The 23,678-nt window shown below is 50.9% G+C and overlaps 1 protein-coding gene across 6 annotated transcripts in view; it reads right to left on the reverse strand.

Annotated features, from left to right (window-relative positions):
- The window catches only part of CAPZB (capping actin protein of muscle Z-line subunit beta), a 147,915-nt gene extending 128,955 nt beyond the window's left edge, over nt 1-18,960 (reverse strand). For 3 of the 6 annotated variants that reach the window (XM_030912974.1, XM_030912973.1, XM_030912976.1), the window contains exon 1: nt 18,767-18,960. In XM_030912974.1, the coding sequence (XP_030768834.1) occupies nt 18,767-18,769 (3 nt within the window). In that variant the 5' untranslated portion in view covers nt 18,770-18,960. Of the gene's footprint in view, nt 1-17,471; nt 17,984-18,766 lie in introns of those variants that run through there. The other 3 variants (XM_010385550.2, XM_010385551.2, XM_030912975.1) reach the window with 1 other exon arrangement.
- Between the last annotated feature and the right edge of the window lie 4,718 nt (nt 18,961-23,678).

Here is a 23,678-nt window from a genome sequence, read left to right on the forward strand (position 1 = left end):
TAGCCCGAAGTCACACTCCAGACTCCCGGTACAGTGTTCTTTCCACGCCTGCAGCATTTCCCACGGCGTGCTGTGCAGGGAAATGGGGTTTAAGGGAGGTTTTAGAGAGCATATGGATGAACGCAGTTTAATAACTACCTATATTTAATATTCATAGGAAGAATATAACTAGCATATCAAACATGATTTTGTAGATGTTTCTGCTTAGGAAAAGACTAGATAGTGGTGTTAGGCTCAGGCCAAAGTTTTGTTTTGTTTTTGAGAGAGGGTGTTGTTCTGTCGCCCAGGCTGGAATGCAGGAGTTATTCATAGGAAAAATCATAACACACAGGCTCCAGGGATCCTCCCGCCTCAGCCTCCCAAGTAGCTGGGCCTCCAGATGTACCATCACACCCAGCTTTTTTTTATTTTTATTTTTTTTTGTAGAAATTGGGTCTCACTATGATGCCTAGGCTGGTCCCAAGTGATCCTCCCAGCTTGGCCTCCCAAAGCGCTGAGATCCACCATGTCTGGCCACCATGGGCACTGAGCCCAGCCCTCAAGCCAATTTTAAGGAAAGCCTTAATTGAATACTAATAAAAGTAGCACACAAATCCAGCAAACATTGTGCTGGTAGACAGCCACACTGGGCTCATTCCTGCAGTGCAGCAGGCTAAAGCAAGAAAGAATAAAAGGAAAGATAAAGCAAACAGAAGGGAGAAGGGAGGGAAGGAGAGGAACAGTCCCCTCCAGCGGCTCAGCTCTTGCACTGAGGAGTGAGGCCGCCACAGCATAGGACACAGATGTGCCACGCTCATTCTCCCTACAAACTTATCTAGCCTAAGTCACCACCAGTCTTCTCACCACAAATGTGCTAAGGTCCAAAGGTCCAAAGACTGTGTATCAGCCCAGTCACGGGGAGCAAATGTCCTGAGTCCTAGATACCCTTCAACACCTGCCCCGAGACTGCTATCAGAATGGCCTCCCGCTATCCCAGTATCTGGGACAGATATCAGCTCAGATATTGAACCCATTTTCTTGCCTGAGTGATTCAGGTGACCCCATTAAACTCTCTTCCATCTGCTGCATGCTTCCCAGGGCAGAGAGGCCAGAGCGCCCCCAAAGCCTCCCCATTCACAAGCACCCAAATGACCAGGGCTGTTTTGGTTTAAAGCACAATTTGGGTTCACGTAACACCTCATTATGCTTTTCCGACACCTGTTTCCACACCAGCATCAGATGCTGGGAACTAGAGCTTGAAAACACTGCAGGGCTGCAGAGCTCTCAAGAGCTGTGCCCATTACACCCCTGCAGAGCCTAAGAATGGAGTCCTCGGCCAGGCGCAGTGGCTCACCCCTGTAATCCCAACACTTTGAGAGGCTGAGGCAGGAGGATCCCTTGAGCCCAGGAGTTCAAGGCTGCTGTGGGCTATGACTGAGCCACTGCACTCCAGCCTGGGTGACAGAGGGAGACCCCATCTCCTAAAAAAGGGGGCTGGGCACTGACAATACGAACTCCAAAGACGCTGAAACAATATATTGAAAGGTTAACAGTGCTGCTGGCAAGCTAAGATTATGAAAGACTTTTGTTTCTTCCCTCTTTTCAGTATTTTCAAACTTTTCCATAATAAATATGCTGGTTTTATAACAAAACAAAAAACACAATAAGCTTTTATTTAATGATACTATCAGGTTACAAAGGGCTCCCTCCCGGTGGGGAGAGGGGTCTCTTGCCACTGGTGCTCACATTCAACCGAGCCCCATCCACTCCACTCCACTAGGCTGTGGGCCTTTCACTAGCTCGGGTCCCCAAGGCCTGGCACCTAGGAGGCGCTCAGGGAATGATGATACATGGGAGTTGAGGGTGGAGTCATGAAAAGGAAGTCAATGATAAACTCTGAGGTATCAGCTCTGTGGCAGGGCAGAGTGGAGCAGGGCAGGGCGCAGCAGGGTGGGGAAGGGCAGGGCAGGGCAGGGCAGGAGAGCATGCTGAAATAGAAGAGGGTAAATCAGAGCCTCCTTCCACCCAGAACTCCCTTCTCAGCATGGCCCTGCCTCCCACCCAGCTGCTTTGAATGCTCTCCCACCCCTCACTCTTCTGGCTCCTCCGAGTTTAAATTAGTCGGTTCCCCAGCACCCGCCATGCCCTCCTGGGCCTCTGAGTCAGCACATGCCATCTCTCTGCCTGCCATGTCTCTGGGCCCACCTCTCTCCTCCTGGCAAATGAGCCCTCTCACCTCCGCTTCAACAAAGTCGGTCCCGTGGAACCCATGCCTTGAATTTCTCAGTCAGACGCCTCCTTCAATGCACAGCTGTGCTCAGACACAGCCCCTGACAGTAATTATCTTCCATTCTACAAGTCCATCCGTCTGTCTGACTGGTCCCCGCCAATGGTCTCCCTGTAGCGATGGCAAGTACCTTTTCATGCCCACCCCCAAGCAAGGCACACAATATTAATCAATGTCTCTTTGAATGAATGGACAGGGAGACGGGTACGATGGCCAGCAGTAGTCAAAGGAAGCTTGGCGGCGAAGACGAGATGGAGCCAAGCCCTGAAAGGCAAGAGGGAAAGACACAGGCAGGAGGGAACAGGCAGGGAAGGGGGAGCCATGAGCTGTGGCCAGAGGCAGGAACGCGCCATGAACTGATGGTCACCAGAGGATGTGGGTGGTCTACAGATGAACATCTTTTATAGCAGTAGATGACTCCATGTTTATTTCAGCGTGTTTTTTTTTTTTTTTTTTTGAGATGGAGTCTCGCTCTGTCGCCCAGGCTGGAGTGCAGTGGCATGATCTCAGCTCACTGCAAGCTCCGCCTCCCGGGTTCACGCCATTCTCCTGCCTCAGCCTCCCGAGTAGCTGGGACTACAGGCGCCTGCCACCTTGCCCGGCTAGTTTTTTGTATTTTTTTTTTTAGTAGAGACAGGGTTTCACCATGTTAGCCAGAATGGTCTCGATCTCCTGACCTAGTGATCCGCCCGTCTCGGCCTCCCAAAGTGCTGGGATTACAGGCTTGAGCCACCGCGCCTGGCCAGCATGTACTTTCTATATACGGCAATTGATATTGTTTTTCATTCATGGTAAGGACAAAGTTTCCTTCCTAAATATTTTAAGTTAAAAAGTGAAGAAACTTAAAGAAAAAGTTAATAAATAACAGTTCTGGCATAGAAATAAAGATGGCAAAAACCATGAATTAACCTTAGAACAACACATTTTTGCAGGAAGGGAGTCCTCTCAACTTGGCCAGAACAGGGAGATTGAGGAAGTGAAGTGAAGCCTGCTAGGCAGGGAGGATGAGTCAGCTCAGAGAGCTCTGGGGACAGGCAGTGAGGCGGCGGCCACCGAGAGAGCATTTGTCAGAGCAAAGTGACTGGAAGAAAGTGCGGAGAGAAAAAACACTCTACACTCTCCCTCCTGGGGACTTATCTCAAGGAAGGAAGACACTCAAAAGGAGAAAAATAATACACACAGACACACAGACACACAGACACACACACACACGCCCACTGCAAGTAACACAGAGCACAGTAAAGGGCCTGCAAATTGTACGCTTCTGTAATCCCCACAAGCACCCAGGCGGCAGGGGGTGGGGGGGACTTTTCCGCAGAACCACGAGCCCGGGACAGACGGACTACTGTGCATCACTCAACACTAGCACATCTTCCAAACTACGACACCGTCTTCACATGTCACATTTGAATGGCTGCATTCCATTCCATTGTGGCTTAAGCATAGGAGTTTGAGATCAGACTGGGCAACATGGGAAAACCCCGTCTCTACAAAAAATACAAAGATTGCTGGGTGTAATAGAGCACATCTGCAGTCCCAGCTACTCAGGAGGCTGAGGCTAGAGGATTGCTCGAGCCCGGAAGGTGGAGGCTGCAGTCAGCTGTGATCACACCACTGCACTGCATAGCCCAAGCGACAGCATGAGACACTGTTGCCAAAAAAAAATAGTCCATTGCATAGACGTGCCACCATTTTTTACCAACTGTTGGACAACCACTTTCTCCAGTGTCTTGTTAGTACGATTCCTGTCCCTACGTACCCCACAACACAACATGACCTACAGATCAAAGGGACCTGGACTTGAATCCAGACCTTTCCTTAGATTTCTTCTTGAACTCAGGCCATTGGCATTCTGACTGGTCAACCCAATCACACGAAGCTCTCTCACAATGTCCTATTTGGAAAACGCGGTCTTTCCACGCATCACCAGAGACGCATGTTCAAAGATGAGCTTTGAAACAGGCCTAAGTTTATGTGGCAGAAAAGAGTCACTTAAGAATATAGAATCCAGATTCTAGAGTGTTAGACACAGGACCTAATCCCAGTGCTCCAGTGGCTTACTGTGGGACCTCGGTCAAGCCCCAAACCCCTGTGGACAGTAGAATTCCATGACACAGCAGAGACTGAGGGCAAAGACTTTAAAGTCAGAGCAACCGGGTTCAAGTCCTGACTCTGCCACTTATTAGCAATTTACATAAAGTCTAAATTTGTATCATTCTAAATTTACATAAAGGCCTAAAATTCATAGGATCCCATGCTTAGAAGGATTCTGGAAAGGAAACGGAATGGTGCATGCAGAGGACTAGGTGAAGTGCACGAGAACCAATGCCACCACCTGGCCTGCCTTCCTAGCTCTAAGGCCTGCTGAATGCTAAGGCTGAGGTGTGAGGTGCTTGCATAGTGACCCCCCCCCTTTATCCTCGGGGGATACCTTCCAAGGCCCACAGTGGATGCCTGAAACCTTGGATAGTACCAAACCCTATATATACTATGTTTTTCCCTACACATGCATACCTATGATGTTTAATTCATAAACCAGACACAGTTATTATCAATAACTGATAACATAGAACAATTCTTACCATAATAAAAGCTATGTGAATGTGGTGTTCTTTTCAAAATACTGGATGGGGGTTGATGGCGGGTGACTGAAATTGCAGAAATCGAAACTATGGAAAAAGGGGGGATGATGATACTTGTTCCAAAACGAGGCCCATCACCTAAGGCTTGGAAATCCCTCTTTCCCCATTTGTTTCCCTTTAGATTCTGACATGTAATGAAATTCAAGTGGGAATTTTATCAGTTAACCCAATGCCTCAAACTGACGCTGGAGTAAGAGTCAAGCCTCTCGAAGCACTTGGAGCACATCGCCCAAGGGTGGTGGGCTGAGGATCCCATACTCACAGTATTTACATGTCCACGTTCTGACAATTAGTCACATGATGGGAGGGCCCTTCGTTGGAATCACGGCAACCAGTTCTTGTCTGTTATGTCAAGAAATGCTTTCTCAGCAACCAATATGCATCTAACAGATAGTATGTAACCAAGATAAAAGCAGGATCCTGGAGGAAATTCCCAAGATTCTCCTACGTGCTCTCCATCTGGAATACAGAAAGCTCAGAAACCATGGACCATCAGCACACAGGGAAAACCAGTTCTATGGTAGGCAAAAGGACAAGGGTATTCTAGTCACAAGGTTGATAAATGGCTCTGGATAAAGTTACTAGAGGAAGGACACACGAAATCAGCGTTTAAGAAAATGCAAAGCCTGTTTCCAGGAATATCACCTAGTGCAATGTAAGATGAAAAAGTAAAAGAGCTTGTCATGAACTCATGAACTGAGGACATGGAGACCCTACTCATCTTGCGGGGAAGTGTTGTCATCTACAGCCTAGAGCTCTAAACCCTCTGAGGTTAGGGATCTCTTTCAACACCTCTGGGTGGCTCAAACCCTTGAGGCATGAACTAATAACCTGTCGGTTACGTAGGCAGGCCAGCAGACTGGTCTCTGTTCGTCCCTGGCTGCAGGTGTAACACAGCCAGGGCATGGTACCAGCTGGTCCTGAGTGTGAACACCAGCTTAGTCAATGACAGCTTTATCCTCATACTATGCTCCATTATTCCAGAGTCTGCCTAGATGTGTGCAGAGATGAGGAGGAGAAAGGGAAGTGAGGGGCAGGACTATGCAGTACTCAGGGACTCAAAGGTGATTCCGGACCCTGACTACTGATTAGAAGTCACTATGTAGAGAATGAGGCTCCCTTTTAGATGAAGAGCGGCAACTACTGTGCTTTCATTCTTCCCCCATTTTAAGATGGGTTCCAAGTCATCAAAGCAAAGCTGAGGCAGCCACCTAATAAATACTTCACTTTCAGCTGCAGAAGTTTAAAAAACTCTAAAGAACATCTGTTACAATCACCAACATAAAGCACTTTCCCCCGTACATGAAAATGACATCCTTGGATCAGACTCCATGGTGTCTGTGAGGGACAAGTTTTAGAATCTGAAAGGAATGGCTTGGAAGGCCATCTCTGCCCCTTCCTAGCTGTGTGACATTATACAAGGTATGTTTTAACTTCTCAAGGCCTCCATATCCACATCTGCAAAATGTGGGCATGCCAAGGCTATGGTAGTGATGGCATAAAATAGTACCCACAAGGTTCAGAGGCCAGCCTAATCCAAGTCCCCTTGCATGATAACCCCCATAAGCAGAAGTGCAAAGGCCTGATCAGCTGAAAGGAGCAGCCCAAGGGCAAGCATCCTAGGGCCTGAAAGTCATGATCTCTCCTTAGTGTCATCACTATGACTTGCATTTTAGATTTACAGAATCCTTCAGCACAGAGCTTTTTAGACCTGGCTGGGCACAGTGGCTCACACCTGTAATCCCAGCACTTTGGGAGGCCGAGGAGAGTGGATCACTGGAGGTCAGGAGTTCGAAACCAGCCTGCCCAACATGGCAAAACCCTGTCTCTGCTAAAAATACAAAAATTAGCCGGGCATAATGGCACGTGCCTGTAATCCCAGCTACTCGGGAGGCTGAGGCAGGAGAATCACTTGAACCCCAGAAGGTGGAGGTTGCAGTGAGCTGAGACCGCGCCACTGCACTCCAGCCTGGGCAAAGAGAATGAAACTCTGTCTCAAAAAAAAGAGAGAGATTTTTAGACCCAATCCAATGGTGTTAATAGTATGACAAATGATGGAATTCCTATGGACAATCACAAACCTGTATTAAATGTCCACATGGGAGGACTAAGTTATAGCATTTTATGTACATTCTTTTTTTGTTTTTTTGAGACAGGGTCTCACTCCATCACCCAGGCTGGAGGGTGGTGGTGTGATCTCATCTTACTGCAACTTCTACCTCCCAGGCTCAAACGATCCTCCCACCTTAGCCTCCCAAGTAGCTAGGACTACAGGCTTGTTGTTTGGCTAATTTTTGTATTTTTTGTAGAGACAGGATTTCGCCATTACCCGGGCTGGTCTTGAACTCCTGGCTCAAGCAATCCACCCGCCCCAACCTCCCAAAGAGCTGGGATCACAGGCGTGAACTACCACACCCGGCCCTATTCACAGTATTCTTACTTTATCCTCTTGACAACCCTGTGAAGAGAACAATAGTATTTCCATTTTGCTGCTCAGGAAGTTGACACTGAGACATGAAGTGACTAGGTTCAAGCCCACACAGTTCATAAGCAGCCACAGTGGGGTGTGGATCTGGGGGGCTCCTTTCACTCTACTACCCCAGGCTGCCTTCCAACAAGCCCTATTTTTCTTCCTGCATTCCTTTATCTTGCCCCCTCCTTAAACCTAAACCTCGACACTTCACATGCCTTAGAATCAAACACCTGCCCTTAAAATGAAATATCAAACCCCAAGGCAGGGCAGCTTGTAAGTAAGGGCAGTTTACCAACGCAAATGGGTTAGCAGAAGTTGAGAGTGCCTATGAAGACCTGCCACCTTCACGAGAGGAGAAAATGGACCAGAAAATAAACAGTACCTGTTGGAGGGTTGTGGTGGTGACAAGGAGCATCCAAAGGCACCATACTTTGGCTGCCTCAAAGGCACTGGGTACCAAATGTAACTGGCACGCCTGGGTGGGCCACTTACACCCACAGAAAGAAAAAACTTAAGTTGTTTTCCAGAAGAGTGACTTGTATTATCACCTGAAACAAAAGCACCAATTCAAATAACTTGTTCACGGAGAGGCAGGTGCATGGTCTGCGAGGCCCAGAACTGACAAGGACCTGCAGGGACCTATGGAGGAAGCAGGAGATCAGGCGTCCACACTAAGTCCAAGCTCCCAACACAAAGCAAAGGGAGCGTCCACATGCGAAGACCCTTTCGGCTCTAATAACACACTATGAGTCCATGTCACTGATTATAACATCACGTTGTGGTTAATGTTGCCCAGCTTTACATGTATTAACTCATTTAATCCTCATAAAATCTATCAGAAATACTTAGTTTTATGCTCATTATTTCTTAGACAAGGAGATGGAGGCACAGAGTGAAGGGAACTGCCCCGGTCTATACGGCTTGGACCTGAAGCCAGTCTCTCTGGCTCCAGAGTCTGCCCTTCGCTGGCCCTGGACTAGGAATCATGACTGCCTGAGATCACGCAGAAACTCCAATAAAGCTACCCGTGAGACTTCGGGCCAAGCGCTCAGCACCCACCATGTACAGAGCCTTCAGTAAATGTCAGCCGCTTTTAGGATCACTGCTCCCACCACGGTCCAACCCTGACAAGGCCAGCACCACTGGGGCAGTCCTGAGCAGCAGAACCCCTCAAGAGAGCACTGCCCCATCTCGGGGGCAGACTCCGCTCGGCTCCTCTGTTCTCGACTGAGAGCCTGACACTGAAAACTGGGTAGGCCCTAGGAGAAGCCAGCCTTGGCCAAGAGCTCAGGCCCAGAGATCTGGACGTGTCTAGTTCACAGTGGAATTGCCCAGCCCCAGTGTTGAGTCTATATTAGGTTGAACCACGCGAAAGGCTGATAATTCAACCTTTTTTCACCTAGGAAAATGGCAACCTAATGGAGGGAGAGATACTTACACTTTTTTTTTTTTTTTTTTTGAGACAGAGTCTCCCTCTGTCACCCAGGCTGGAGTGCAATGGCCGGATCTCAGCTCACTGCAAGCTCCGCCTCCCGGGTTTACGCCATTCTCCTGCCTCAGCCTCCCAAGTAGCTGGGACTACAGGCGCCCGCCACCTCGCCTGGCTAGTTTTTTTATTTTTTTTAGTAGAGACGGGGTTTCACCGCGTTAGCCAGGATGGTCTCGATCTCCTGACCTCGTGATCCGCCCGTCTCGGCCTCCCAAAGTGCTAGGATTACAGGCTTGAGCCACTGCGCCCGGCCTACTTACACTTATTAAGGACTTACTGCACATTCAGTCATTCATCTAATACCTGTAGAGCACTGGCTGTGTCAGGGCCAGTGTGTAACATTGTTTCAGCACCCCTAAGAGTGACAGCCAGGATTTTTCATCTTCCCTCCTAAGGATAAGAAACAAACTTATCAGGCAGAACAAGGGTAACCAACTCAACCTGCCTGAGCTCAGGTAACTACTAAAACAGGTCAATTTTGGCCAGGCATGGTGGCTTCATGCCCATAATCTCAGCATTGTGGAAGGTCAAGGAGGGAGGATCCTTTGAACTCACAAGTTCGAGACCAGCCTGGGCTACAAAGTAAGACTCTGTCTCTAAAAAATAAGTAGATAGATAGATAGGCAGACAGACAGGCACTGTGGCACATGCCTGTGATCCCAGCTACATGAGAGGCTGAAAGGGGAGCACTGCTTGAGCCGAGGAGGTCGAGGCTACAGTGAGACAAGATGGAACCACTGCACTCCAACCTGGGCGACAGAGTGAGACCCTGTCTCAATCAATCAAACAGGCCAATTTTGTCTTTCCCCTCAGAATCCCTGCATCTTACACTGTACATGGTGTCCAGGGCTGGGATGGGGCTTCACAGGAAAAAGCCAAAGGATCCTTGCAAGGTTTGTCACCCAACAGTCCCCATGGAGGGCTGTCACAATGATTAAGATGTGCTGCTGCCACTCACGTCACAGGCAGGAGGAGCCAGGGACACTGACACTACCGCACAAAGAACTGTCCTGCCCAGGAGGCCAAGCCGCACAGTGGTCGACGCTAGGCTGAGACTATCTCACCCTTGCAGCTGAGTGGCTACCTTTTGGAAAACAGATTCCAGTTCACGAAGTTCCATCTCCTTGCATTTCAACAAGTGGAACTGAAAAAAACCTCCTAAACAAAACTCAGACTTCTTCAGCTACTGTGGCTAGACATCATACAGGGGAACCTCTCGGGCCCGGATTCCTCATCTATAAAATAAGCACCCCCATAGGCCGGTGCCGGAGAGGCAGAAGAGCGGAATTCCATCAGCACGTGTTCCCGAGTGGGGTGGACCTGGACCTCCAGGGCAACTCCCATTAACTAGCTGGGGGCCCTTTAGCAAGTTACTACACCTCTCTGAGCTCCGGTTTCCTTATCTGCAAAATGAGGAAACAGACCTCACAGGGTTGGCGTTGAGAGAATACAGATAATGACTGTGGGCATCCGGTAGATACTGGCAGAAGGGAGGGGCCGCTCTGTGAGTGAACACTTAATACCAGCCTACAGACTGAAGGCATCCTTCATTTCATGGCATCCCCTAATGCCTGCGCTACGAGTGCGCTCCCCAAGACCAAGAATGGACTCTGCTTAACCACACCCTAGCCCACCCTCTCTGCTTGAACGAGGTCTCAAATCTCAGGACAACCAGGAATCCACACCACCCCGTTGCCCAGAAGAGATTTCAGGATAGGAGGTGTCTGGAGGGTATACACTGAGAACACGACAACAGCTCACATCGGAAATTCTCAGCAGAGGAACTGAACAGCCAAGCCTGGCCGCCGCTCTTTCGGAGTCTGAGCTCTTCAGGGTCTTAGACTTTTCACACCAGAAGGATGTGGTGTATTAAGACTCCTCCTTCCAGTTTCTGAGCGCAAAACTGTAATGCAGGGAGCCCACTTGTGTGAAACCAATGGCAGCCCACCAGGGCCAAAGCCTCATGACGGAGAAGCCTTCAGTAGCAACACTCTACCTGCCAATCACTGCTGCAACTGAGAAGGGAAAAGGGCATGGGGACCACCGGAAAATGCCACTGGCTGAATTCTAATTGGAAGCTCCAGCATATAGGGTGCAATGCAAAAGCATCATTTCATAACTTTTCTTTGAAAGAAAGACAGGGATCTTACTATGTTGCCCAGGCTGGCCTCGAACTCCCAAGCGATCGCCCAAGAGATCCTCCCACCTCAGCCTCCTGAGTAGCTGGGACCACTGACGCACACCACAGCACCTGGCTTACCTTTCTATTTTACCAGGTATATCTATTGTATATACCTGGTAAATACGATGCCTGAATCCACTTACAGAGGGCTCTGAAACAGCATGCCCAAACACTGCTAAATAAGATACCGAGTCTAACTCAGGAGGGTCCTGCTGAGTTCAGCACTAGAAGAGGAAGCTGCACAGAGCAGTTGAAGCAGAGGGTGGAAAAGTGCAGGGTCTGAGCCGGTGGTAACAACTGCTCGCAACCTGCAATGTGGTGAGAGCTCTTGAGACCAGAAACACTGGGCTGCTGTTTTCAGCAGCTTGGTGTTTAAACAGACTGAACCCCCTAAGACTGCTTTCCTTGGGCAAGGGACTCTACATCTTGGAGTCTCAGAAGAAGGAACCAGCACCTGCCTTCCAGGCTGGCTGGGAAGTTAAATGAAACACCACCTATCATCCATCCATGTTAATAGAATAACCACAACAATAGGAGATAACACTCGTACTGCACTCACAATGTGCCAGGCATTGTCTACACTTTCCACACAGGAATTAGCTCAGTCCTCACAATCATCGCTCCATGCCAGGTGAATGGCAATCACCAGGGTTGTTGCCTTACATGACACAGGACTACATGACTGGAAACCTAACGCTAGAAAGTTGTAGGCAAAGCCTCCTGTTCACAGGCATTCAGAGATGTCAGAAACGTGGGGTGACCGCAGGAGGAAGCATGGGAAAACGCAGGCAAGCGGCCTCCCTGCCTGTCTAATGCTGTGAGCCTCCCCACGCTGGTTCTGCACTCACTCCTGAGTCTTTCAGAACTTTGGACATACTTGCTTCCACCCGCTTCCTCCATTTAACCTTAAGACTCAGATGGCATATTCTATCAGGTCTACCTGACTGCTCAGCAGGCATCCACGGAATGAATGACCTGATGGAAAAAATCACTACAGGCAGCACAGCCCAGTGCCAGGACTGCCAGGTGGGCCTTGGTTTCCTCACCTGCATAATGAGGATGACATGAGAATCTGCCTCGTAGGGCTGGCTGGAATATTAAAAAGTCATCAGTCAAAACTATCTCCTGGCCAGGTACAGTGGTTCATGCCTGTAATCCCCAGCACTTTGGGAGGCCGAGGCAGGCAGATCATGAGGCCAGGCGTTCGAGACCAGCCTGGCCAACACGGTGAAACCCCGTCTCTACTAAAAATACAAAAAGTAGCCGGGCGCAGTGGCACGCACCTGTAGTTCCAGCTACTTGGGAGGCTGAGGCAGGAGAATTCCTTGAGTCTGGGAATTGAACCTCCTTGAGGAGGTTGCAGTGAACCGAGATCATGCCACTGTACTCCACCCTGGGCAACAGAGCGAGACTCTGTATCAAACAAACAAACAAAAAGAACTAGCTCCTGTTATTCCTACAGCTGCCACACAGAGGCCACCACCCCACCATCTCCCTCGGCAGACTGGTGTCTTAGGCACCAGAACCTAACGCTGTGTGCATCAGGCTGAACTTGGTGCCACCTGCAGTCACGGAGTCGCTGGCTGGATGGATCACTGGGCTAACCAGACTGAAATCCCCATTCAGTTGTTAATAGGATCTCAAGGCTTTGCAGACACCACTATCCAGGATTTAAACTGACCTGAAATAGCTGTGTATCAATGATAAACTGTCCAATCAGAATGCCTACATGAGACAGCTCTGGGGCAGACCCTCTCAGCCCCAGAGGTGGTAAATCATTCCGTCTCACTCTGCCTTTATCTCCTTCCACCATCCCTTCCTTTCCACGCCCACAGCTGCACAGTGGCCAGGACCCTCATAAGCTCACAGGCTGATGCTTGTGAAGGCCTCTCTCCCATCTCTTTCACCTCCCCAGGCCTACTGCACGCACAGCCAGAGGACTCTTCCTAAAATACCACTGCTCTGCCAGCCTCCTCAAATTTCTACCCGCCCTGTCAAAAATTTCACTGGCTCCACACTGTCCCAGATCAAATGCAAACTCCTTAGCTTAGCAACTCAGGCACTCTACAACTCACTCCTGAGACTGAGGCACCCCATGGGCTCGAATCTACTCCTTGTCTGACCACACCCCCTGACCTCAGTTTTTGTGCCAGTCCCCTTGACCATACCCCACCCCGTTCTCTCTGCCTGAGCACGCTCTTCCCGGGCTTCCTTACCCAGCCCCCAAGCCGACCGTAGGCTGGAGTGGTCTGCAGGGCTGCATGGAGGAGGGGGAAATGCAAGCCAGGCCTGCAGGGATGGGCAGACCACAGCACCCATGGGTCCCTGATTAAGTCTTTTCTAGTACTACTTCCTTCCTGCTGCACTTGGCTTTTTGGACACATCCTGCCTCCCCATCCTGGATTAGAGGACAGGGATGATGGCTTCTATTTGTGTCCCTTACTCTGTGGTATGCAGAATAAGACAAGCAACAACCATAGCTACTGTGTGCCAAGCACTAGAGTAAGTACACTACAAATTTCACCCCTACCCCCCAACCCCATAAAATGTTATCTTCATGCTACGGACCAGGAAAACAGAAACCGAAGGAAATAGCAGCCTCACTGACGGTCACATGCTGAGTGGCAGACAGGACTCAACTCCAGATGTGCCCAACTGCAGACATCATGTTCTGTGGAGCAGGCAGCCGCCTCTCAGCTCTCACTCAGCGTTTATGTAGCTGGTGTTCACTAAGTGCCAGGTGGCCAGTGCAAGGTGTGGGGTACTCAGAGGGAACCAAACAGGCAAGGTCCCTGCTCTCACAGAGCTCATATGCTCTGTCCCCAGCCCTGTCTCTCTTCTTCCAAGCCTGGAATAGGGCAAGAACCCTCCAGTCACAGGGGGTTCCACTGGCACAGACAAGGCATTCGGGCCTGACATATAGCATGAAGCTCTGGCAACACATGGTGCCCAGCTCACAGCGAGCTTGTCTTCAGCGGAGAAAACAGCCCAGGCTCTATTAGGGAAGTTGTCCATGCAAGGCACAGCCCAGAGCCAGGCAAACTCCAAAGCAGCCATCAGCAGGCAGTACGGAGTGGAGAAAAATGGTTTGCTCTGGGGTCGGAAAACCCAATTCCTCCACTTAGTAGCTAGACAGGGACTAATCATAAACCCCTTTGCACACTTTTGGAAAACGGTGATAATAACGATAGTTAATGTTTATAACATCATGTGCCAGATGCTACTGGATGCACTTGACAGATACCACTTAACCGTCATTACAACCTTATGCAGAGACACCGTTATCCTAAGGCAGTCTGGCTCCTAACTCTATTTTCTCATACTATGCTGCCTCCAGCCTAAAGTTGAACCTACCTTGTCAGGCTGTGGTGAGAACCGTTCTAACAGAGTGTATAGCACATGGCTGATGCTCCATAACCATTAAGCCTCCCCTTCCTTCCACTGAGACGTGAATCTGTGAAAGCCTAGGTCTGGAAATGGCATGGCTCTAGCTGGTCCCATTATGGGTGATCTTGCAGTTGCACCCCCTGGAATTCCACACTGCACCCTCACTGGTGGATCTGCTGCAAGGGGAAATGGGACAAGATTCTGTATTTATGGGACCCTCTGCTCACTGCTTCTGGAAAACACAGTGAGTGGGGTCCAACACAGTGAGTCAGGCTGATGTGGATCCGAATCCCAGGCCTGCTGCTCACACTGGTCACTCAAGCTCTCACTCTTACGAGTAAAACAGGGGCTAAGCTATAACCTAAGTCATGTTTCTGGGTCAGGTCCCTCAGCTACCCAGGTTGGACATGCTGGACAAAGCTACCCAGACTGGAGAGGCTGGACTTCCACGGTACTGTAAGGTTTCCTTTTGGGACCCCAGAAAGCCTTGGCTGTGCAAAGGAGCGAGCGGACTGCGTGCACGTGCAATTCAACTCCACCCAATGGCAGACACAAGAGCAGGCACACCCCAAAAGGCCTTGGAGTGGAGCCTGGCACAAGCCCCAACTTTCTCTTCAGTTTCCTGCCATAGCTCAAGCAGATGTGCCTGCTGTTACACTGAACAAGGCTCTTTCCCCCTTAAACTTTAGGTAACAGTGATATGCCCACCCCTCAACAATGTGAGCTGTGAGGGCAGAGATCCTTGTCTGTCTTGCATCCTCCGCACATAAACAGCACAGAGCAGGCACTTGATACACAAAAAGCTGAATTAACATTATCCTGTAGCTTCAGGTACCCCACAACATGCCTCAGTATTTGCCTAACAATAAGCCTTTCCCAGCCTGGAGGACAGGCTTCTAATGGGTGAGGCACCTGCCCTGCCACCATTTCCCTGTGGTCAGTCATATGTCCTGTTCCCCGACTGATGGAATGGAATGTAAAAGTATAGGACGTTGGGGTTATAAATATGAGTATCTGCTTTCAAAGGCATGGCTTATCATTTCCTTAATCTCAAGCCATTGATCACTGGCTACTTTTTATAAGCATGCCACCAAAAAGAGGCCAGGTGGGCTCAAATGAACAGGGCTGTATAGACAGACAAGAGGGATGTGAGTTGAACAATGTATCTTATCCACACCAAGAGACATTAATGTCAACTATGTTGTTTCACCTTGTAACAATACCAAGTTCCCATCAGCTCCTGCCAGGCAAAACCATCTGTGAGCTGGAGCAGCGATTCCTGAGGGGGCCTCCCTAGTCCCCCTTCCTGCTAAAAGCCTCACCATCATCATAACTAAGAATAATTCCCAAGTCAGAAGCTGGAGCTGCGTAAGGAACGGTGCTCTGAAATTGTACAGCCCTCAAGCAGTGGTAAGATTATTACCTGCTAAGGGAATGCAAATAAATTCCATTTGCCTATGCATTTTAACTGGGAAGGAGAAACTCATGCCAACAAAAATCATGGAATTCACTCCAAAGTCAAATGCTTTTTAGATACTCAAGCCACTATTTCCCTCAATGGGTAACAGAGATCTAGCTGTATTCTCTACCATCGAATCTACTGAAAATGAAAAACACAGTGATCTGATTTCATTTGCCTTCAATGCAACCTCACACCACCACTTCTGTCCTCCCCCAACCATCTACACTGGCTTGATGGTCAGAGTATTCAAATAGGGGATAAACCTAACAATAAGCAGTCAGAAATGACAAGCCTAAGGGATACTAAGAACAAGTGACTGGGAGAATGAATATGAAATCCAAGCAGGTAAGTTCATGGACACAGACACATCCCAAAGAGAACATTCCAAGTGGTTTCTTCCGATGCCAGATGCTGTTCTAGGCCCCACGGATACAGCTGTGGAAAACACAAGACAAAAATCTCTGCCCTCCAAAAGCTCATTCTGACCCATGCTAAATATGCCTGTACCACCATACAGCTATTTCACTATAACATGATTTTCTATGCAAAGGATTTAAATACAAACCATGGGCAATAAATACTGCTCCTCCCCCCTTGCCATGTTTGAATATCCCATTCTATGTTTTTCAAACCGTGTCATTAAACCTCCTGACATATAAGCAGTTTGGTACAATAGGAATAACAGTTTAGAGCCTGCCAGATGGGCTTCCATTGACCGACGGTGGTTCCTCCACTGGCTGGGCAACACCTTGAATAAGTCACTCCACCTGGAATAAGTCACTCCACCTCCTGAGCCTCAGCTGCCTCATCTATCAAATGGGGACAGCCCCAGAAGGGCTTCATGTGGATGAAACCAGCTTGTACAGGTGAAGCACACCACAGTGACTGGCAGACAGACAGTTCCTCCACCCTCTCCAGTCTTTTCAGATGAGAGCCGAGTACAAGACTCCTGAGAAGCTTCAGGTGTCATGTGCTCCTCCTGGGAGCACATTCCCATCACCTGGCGCGAATCACCGCTTCCTGCCGCATACTTCAGCGCACACTCACGAAACTTCAGCCCACTTTCAAAGTCCTCACCAAACACTGCCCTGGAGAAGTCGTATGCCACCCAGACCTGGGGCCAAAACAAGACCTCCCCAAACAAGGAGTTTTCAGCCAACGTTACTGGAGAAATCCGAAGGCCTTAAAAGTGGCATTGCCCACGTTTTTAATCAGCATATAGGAAGGCATCAAAAGAAAGCTTAACTCATCTCAACTCCTCACCCTCCTTCAGCAGCAACATCCCTTGACTAAACAAGGAACCAGGGTCCTCAAAACACTTTGAGGCCCAAAGTCCACATACAAACATGCTCCAGAAATCCCTTGACCCCGTCAGGAAGAAGTTCTCTGGCCCTTCCAACCTAAGTGCTGGGCCTGTCCTGCGGAAGGGTCAAGTGGCAGGAGTGCAGGTCTATCCGTGGGGGCCTAAGTGAAGCCCCAGGTTCCTCAACAGTCTCAGAAGGCATCTGCCTTCTTTACCAAAACAAACACTGCGAGTGGAGCCAGCACTCTCCCTCGGAGTTCTGCTCACCTGATCCGAGGGACTTCCATAATCAGCAGTTCCAACCCTTACAAGCTGACAGTTCAGAGGGAAGGGGAGGCTGCGCCTGCTCAGGTGCATCGTGTCCAGGCCATATGCTGGATCCTGGGCCTGGTGGCCCCCTAAGGCCATGGCCTCACAAGGGCGATTGTGCGTTCATGCTTGTCCTGTGGGCCACCCACCCTCAGCCCTCAGCTCCCACTCAGGCCTGGGCGCCGCGGACCCCGGCCCGCCCTGCAGGACGCTTCGCAAGCACAGCACCCACGGCGGCGGCCTCGAGAAGGGCCCGCAGCGCAGCGCGCTGCCTTCTGGGCACACCGATGCCCGCCCTTCCCTCGCTGGCTCCCAAGCGGCCTCCCTAGAAGGGGCAACTGAGAAGGCACAGCACCGGGACCACCCCATCCCTGCTGGAGAGCTCCCCTCGCTTCCCGAAGGCTGCAAAGAAGGCGCGCCCCAGGTAAAAGGACGGGGACCCTGGGTCGTGCACGGGGCAGGAGGCAGGACTCTGGTGAGACGGTCAGGAACCTGGTGAGAGGGTCAGGGCGGAGACCGAGCGGGGCTGACGCAGGTTACGCTAGGAGTGGCGAGAAGTCCAGGGAAGGGGCTCATGGTAGGGAAGGGGCTCATGGTAGGGAAGGGGATCATGGTGGGGAGGGGGCAGTGAGGTCCAGGCGGGGCCATAGGCGGAGGAAAGGAGGTCCAGATTTAAGATCACAGGGGGATGAGGAGATTCAGGCTGAGGCCACGGAGAAGAGGGGAAGCAAACCTAGGCCGCTGCAGGAGGGGCTGACGGGGGTCCAGCCTGAGGCCATGGAGAAGGCAAGGGAGGGAGGGAGGCAGCGGCCTAGCCTGGGCCATGGCAGGGAGAAACGACGGCCTAGCCTGGGCGGGAGAGACGGGGGAAAGCAGACCTAGCCCTAGACCGGGGGAGGAAGGGGGCCCACGCCAGGGTCACCGGGGGGCGGGGGGGGTGCCTGGCTGGGGCCACGGTTCGGGAGGGAGGGTCTAGCCTGGGCTATGGGAGAGACCAGCCTGGACACAGAGGTGGTGAGTGGGACTCCAGCTTGTGGCGAGGGCTGGGAGCGGGACAGGGTCACTGCCGCCCAAGTCGTCCGCGCCGGCGGCACCCTCCTGGGCGGGGAGGGACCGGGTCCACCCGGGGTCCGGGACCCCGCCCCTCCCCCACCCCGGGAAGCCACCAGTCCCGGGCCGCGGATGGGCAAGGGGAGGGGGACGCGAGCTCCGGAGGGGCCCCCGGGCCGGGGAGGGAGCTGTGCGGCCTTTACCATGGTGGCGGCGGCGGCGGCGGTCCCGGTGTCAGTGGCTCTCCCCCCCGCAGCAGGGCCCGGCGCTTCCACTTCCCCGGGTGCCCAGGAGTGAACATCCGGGTCAGCGCCCCCCTCCCCCCGCGCCGGGCCGCCGCCACCTTCCTTCCCCGCCCCGGCCCGGCCCGGGCCCGCCCCCCACGCCGCCAGCTTGCGGCCAATGAGCGCGCGGGGCTGCGGCGATCGCCAAGTATGGAGAGCGGCGCTGGAGGCGGGCACCTACGGGGTGCGGGGGCGGGGTCTGCGCGGCGGGGCGGGGAGCGGCGCGGCTAGCCTGCCGGGGGTCCCGGGTCAGGAGTACGCGGCCGGGGCGGGAGGGCTCTCCGCGCTTTTGGAGGCCTAGTACCCGACTCTGGGCCTGCAGCAGGGGTGGCGGCGAGGGAACCGCTCCCCACAGTCCCGGCGAGCGGGGATGCGGAAGGCACCGGGAGCTGTGAGGCGACCGGCCCTCTGCGCCCCACCCCGTGCACGCGCTCACTCCTGCGGCGCACCCGGAACTGCCGCCGAGCGCGGACCGGCCCGGCCCGGCCCGGCCCGGCCCGGCCCAGCCCGGCCCAGCCCAGCCCAGTACGGAGGGAGCGCGCTGGGAGCCGGGCCGGAGCCCAGCGCTGCCGCTCGCTAGGGCGGGACCTGGAGCGCCGCGCTGCACCTGAGCCCGGGCAGGAATTGAGGAGCCTCGGGCTGACATCATTTATTCAACACCTACTATGTACCAGGACTTGTTTAGGCACCAGAAGATAACAGATGAATAAGACATAAAGATCCCTGCCCGTATAGTTGCAGACAGAATAGCTGTGAGGATGACACAGGTAGAGATTAGAAAATTAAGTTCAACAGGCCGGGCGCGGTGGCTCACGCCTGTAATGCCAGCACTTTGGGAGGCCGAGGGGGGCCGAGGTCAAAAGATCGAGACCATCCTGGCCAACATGGTGAAACCCCGTTTCTACTAAAAATACAAAAATTAGCTGGGCGTGGTGGTGCCGACCTGTAGCCCCAGCTACTCGGGAGGCTGAGGCAGGAGAATCGCTTGAACCCGGGGGGCAGAGGTTGCAGTGAGCCGAAATCGCGCCACGGCACCCCAGCCTGGCGACAGAGCAAGACTCTGTATCAAAAAAAAAGAAAGAAAGAAAAAGAAAATTAAGTTCAACAAATGCTAGCTGTTATGAGTACTGTTGGATGTGCTACAGAGAACCATTCCATTTGCCCAGAAGGGCTTCCTCTCTCCACAAAGTGACTCAAGTTTCTCTCTCCCAATCTCTCTCTCAATCAAAATATTTGTTGAGCTTAGTCTAGGTGGCAGGAAACCTGGATTGCTAATAATATCTGCCCTCTGTGGCCTGTTTGCTTTGGTTAAATCAAATTAGGCGATCTGTGAGGGCATGGTAAACAGTACAGATGACAGCAATTGTTTCCCTGAGCCAGGCCCTGTCCTCAGGGAGCTCATAGACAAGTAAAACCTTTCACAGGTAGCCACCGGCAGAAAAAGCATATGGGTAAGTCTGGCAAGAATGGTATTGGATGAGTATTACAGGAATTCAAAGAAGAGAATGACACACGCAGTAAATATTGAGCATCTGCTATGTGCCAAGCACTGTGCTAGGCTCTGGAAATACAGCAGTGAGCAAAACAACCCACATTGTTATGGAGCTTGAGTGTTGTCAGGGAGACAGTCGGCCACCAGGCCAATACAGTGTCCGAGGCCAGGCACAATGGCTTACGCCTGTAATCCCAGCACTCTGGGAGGCCGAGGTGGGCAATCGCTTGAAGTCCGGAGTTCGAGACCAGCCTGGCCAACATGGGGAAACCCCGTCTCTACTAAAAATACAAAAATTAGCGCGGTGGCTCACGCCTGTAATCCCAGCACTTTGGGAGTCCAATGTGGGCGGATCACGAGTTCGGGAGATCAAGACCATACTGGCTAACAGGGCTAAACCCTGTCTCTACTAAAAATACAAAAAATTAGCCGGGTGTGGTGGCGGGCGCCTGTAGTCCCAGCTACTTGGGAGGCTGAGGCAGGAGAATGGCGTGAACCCGGGAGGCGGAGCTTGCAGTGAGCTGAGACGCACCACTGCACTCCAGCCTGGGAGACAGAGTGAGACTCTGTCTCAAAAATAAAATAATAATAGTAACACAGTGTCGGGTAGTGATTAGAGATAATGAGAAAAATTCAAGCAAGCAAATAGGTAAGCAGGCAAGGCCTAACTTAGCAATATTTGATCATATAGCTGAAGGGAAGGAGGGAGCAAGCCTTGTGGATAGCAGAGGCACAAGGAGCAGCAAGGGTAAAAACCCTGAAGGTGGGACTGTGCTGGATCAGCACTGGTGTGTTTTCAAGGGACAGACAGGAGGCCAGTGTGGCTAGCCTAAGTCGAGCAGGAGCTGAAGGGCAGAGCCATGACAAGATCTGACCTAGGCTTTGAAAGGATCATGAGGCTGCTGTGTTCTGAATGGACTGTAGGGGGACTAGGGCCTTAGAAAGACATTTCTATATTGAGGATATTTATTTATATAAAAAGCACTGATATGGCGCATCCTATGTGATGAACACTGTTAAGCACCTTACAGATAATAAGTCATTTAATCATGACAGAAGCCTGAAAAGGTAAGGAGCTTGCCCAAGGTCACACAGCAGAGAGATGAAGCTGGCTTGGACTAGGGTAGTAGCATTGGAGATGGCAAGAAGTAGATAGTATTCTAGACATTTCCTGATGTATTGGTGGTAGGCATGAGAAGAAAGGAATCAAGGATGATGCTAAGATTTTTTTTTTTCTTATAAAAAGACTTTGTCTTTTTGTTTGTTTGTTTTGAGACAGTGTCTCAGTTCTGTTGCCCAGACTGGAGTGCAGTGGTGCAATCATAGCTCACTGCAGCCTCAACACCCCCAGGCTCAGGTGATCCTCCCACCTCAGCCCCCTGAGTAGCTGGGACTACAGGCGTGCATCACTCTGCTCAGCTAATTTTTTTGTAGAGACTGAGTCGCACTGTTACCCAGGCTAGTCTCGAACTCCTGGGCTTAAGCAGTCCTCCCACCTCAGCCTCCTAAAGTGCTGGGATTACAGGCATGAGCCACAGCACCCAGCCAAGACTTTGTTTTTTAGAGCAGTTTTAGGTTCACAACAAAATTGAGAGGAAGATACAGAGATAATCCACATATCCCTGCCCTACATATGCAGAGCCTCCCTGAATTGTCCCCATTCCCCACTAGAGTGGTACATCTGTTGCACTTAATTAACTGCATTCATACATGATGATCACCCAATAGTTTACATTAGGGTTCACTCTGTTATACACTCTATGAGTTTGAACAAGCAGATAATTACATCAAGCCACCATTAGAACCATCATACGGAATATTTTCACTGCCCTAAAAATCCCCTGTGTTCCACCTCTTCATCCCTCTGCCCCCTAGCTCCTGGCAACCACTTATCTTTTTACTCCATAGTTTTGCCTGATGCTAAGATTTTTGGCTTAACACTGGACGGATTTGCCATTTATTGATCTGGGGAAGACTGTAGGAGGAGCAGGGTTTTTCCAAGGGGAGGGTTGTGGATAAGAGGGAACAAGTTATGTTTGAGATGCCTATTGGAGTTTTTTTTGTTTTTTGTTTTTGAGATGGAGTCTCACTCTGTCGCCCAGGCTGGAGTGCAGTGGTGCAGTCTTGGCTCACTGCAGCCTCCATCTCCTGGATTCAAGCAATTCTCCCACCTCAGCCTCCCAAGTAGCTGGGACTATAGGCGTGTGCCACCACACCCAACCAATTTTTGACAGGGTTTCACCATGTTGGCCAGGCTGGTCTTGAACTCCTGACCCCGCCTTGGCCTCCCAAAGTTCTGGGATTAGAGACATGAGCCACTGCGCCCAGCCTCCTACTGGAGATTTAAATGGAGATGTCAAGTGGGCGTGGTGGCTCACACCTGTAATTCTAGCACTTTGGGGAGGCGGGTAGATCACTTGAGGTGTTTGAAACCAGCCTGGTCAACATGGTGAAACCCTGTCTCTACTAAAAATACCAAAATTAGCTGGGCATGGTGGCACATGCCTGTAATCCCAGCTACTCAGGAGGCTGAGGCAGGAGAATTGCTTGAACCCAGAGGTGGAGGATTCAGTGAGCAGAGATTGCGCCACTGCACTCCAGGCCGGGTGACAGAGTGATACTCCATCTCAAAAAATAAAAATAAATAAATGGAGATGTCAAGTAAGTAATTAGATATGGAAGTCTGGATTTGGGGGAAGAAGTTAGAGCTGTGATAAACTTACGAGAACTGCCAGCTAGTAAATGGCATGTAAAGATATTTGAAAGCACAGACATCTTGATGAACTCACTTCGTAGGTGAATGTAGAGAGAAGAGGTCATGAAGATAAAGAGGAACCAGCAGGAAGACTGAGAAGGACTGACCCGTGAGGCAGGAACAGGACCAAGAAAAGGTGGTGTCCCTCTTGGATGCCAAGGGATGGAGGCCAAGCATAAAGGAAAGTTCATTCATTGGACAGGTCACTCCACAGATTGGCTGCCCATTGCTCAGATCCCACCCCTAGATCCATTAGCTATTGCTATGAGCACGGAGGCACATGGCGTTAAACATGGTCATCTACAAGGGGTTGTGAATTGGTAGACAGGCACTGTAAATTTTTTTTATTTTAAATTTTTTTGGCCAGGCATGGTAGCCAGGCATTTTTGGCCAGGCATTCCTGTAATCCCAGCGCTTTGGAAGCCTAACTGAGAGTATTGCTTAAACCTAGGAGTTCGAGACCAGCGCAGGTGACAAAGTGAGACCCCGTCTCTATAAAAAAAATCAAATAGGCATGGTGGCACATGCCACTGGTCCCAGCTACACAGGAGGCTGAGGCAGGAAGATTCCTTCAGCCCAGGAGA

This window comes from Rhinopithecus roxellana, chromosome 12 (assembly GCF_007565055.1).
Source record: "Rhinopithecus roxellana isolate Shanxi Qingling chromosome 12, ASM756505v1, whole genome shotgun sequence".
NCBI classification, from domain to species: Eukaryota; Metazoa; Chordata; class Mammalia; order Primates; family Cercopithecidae; genus Rhinopithecus; species Rhinopithecus roxellana.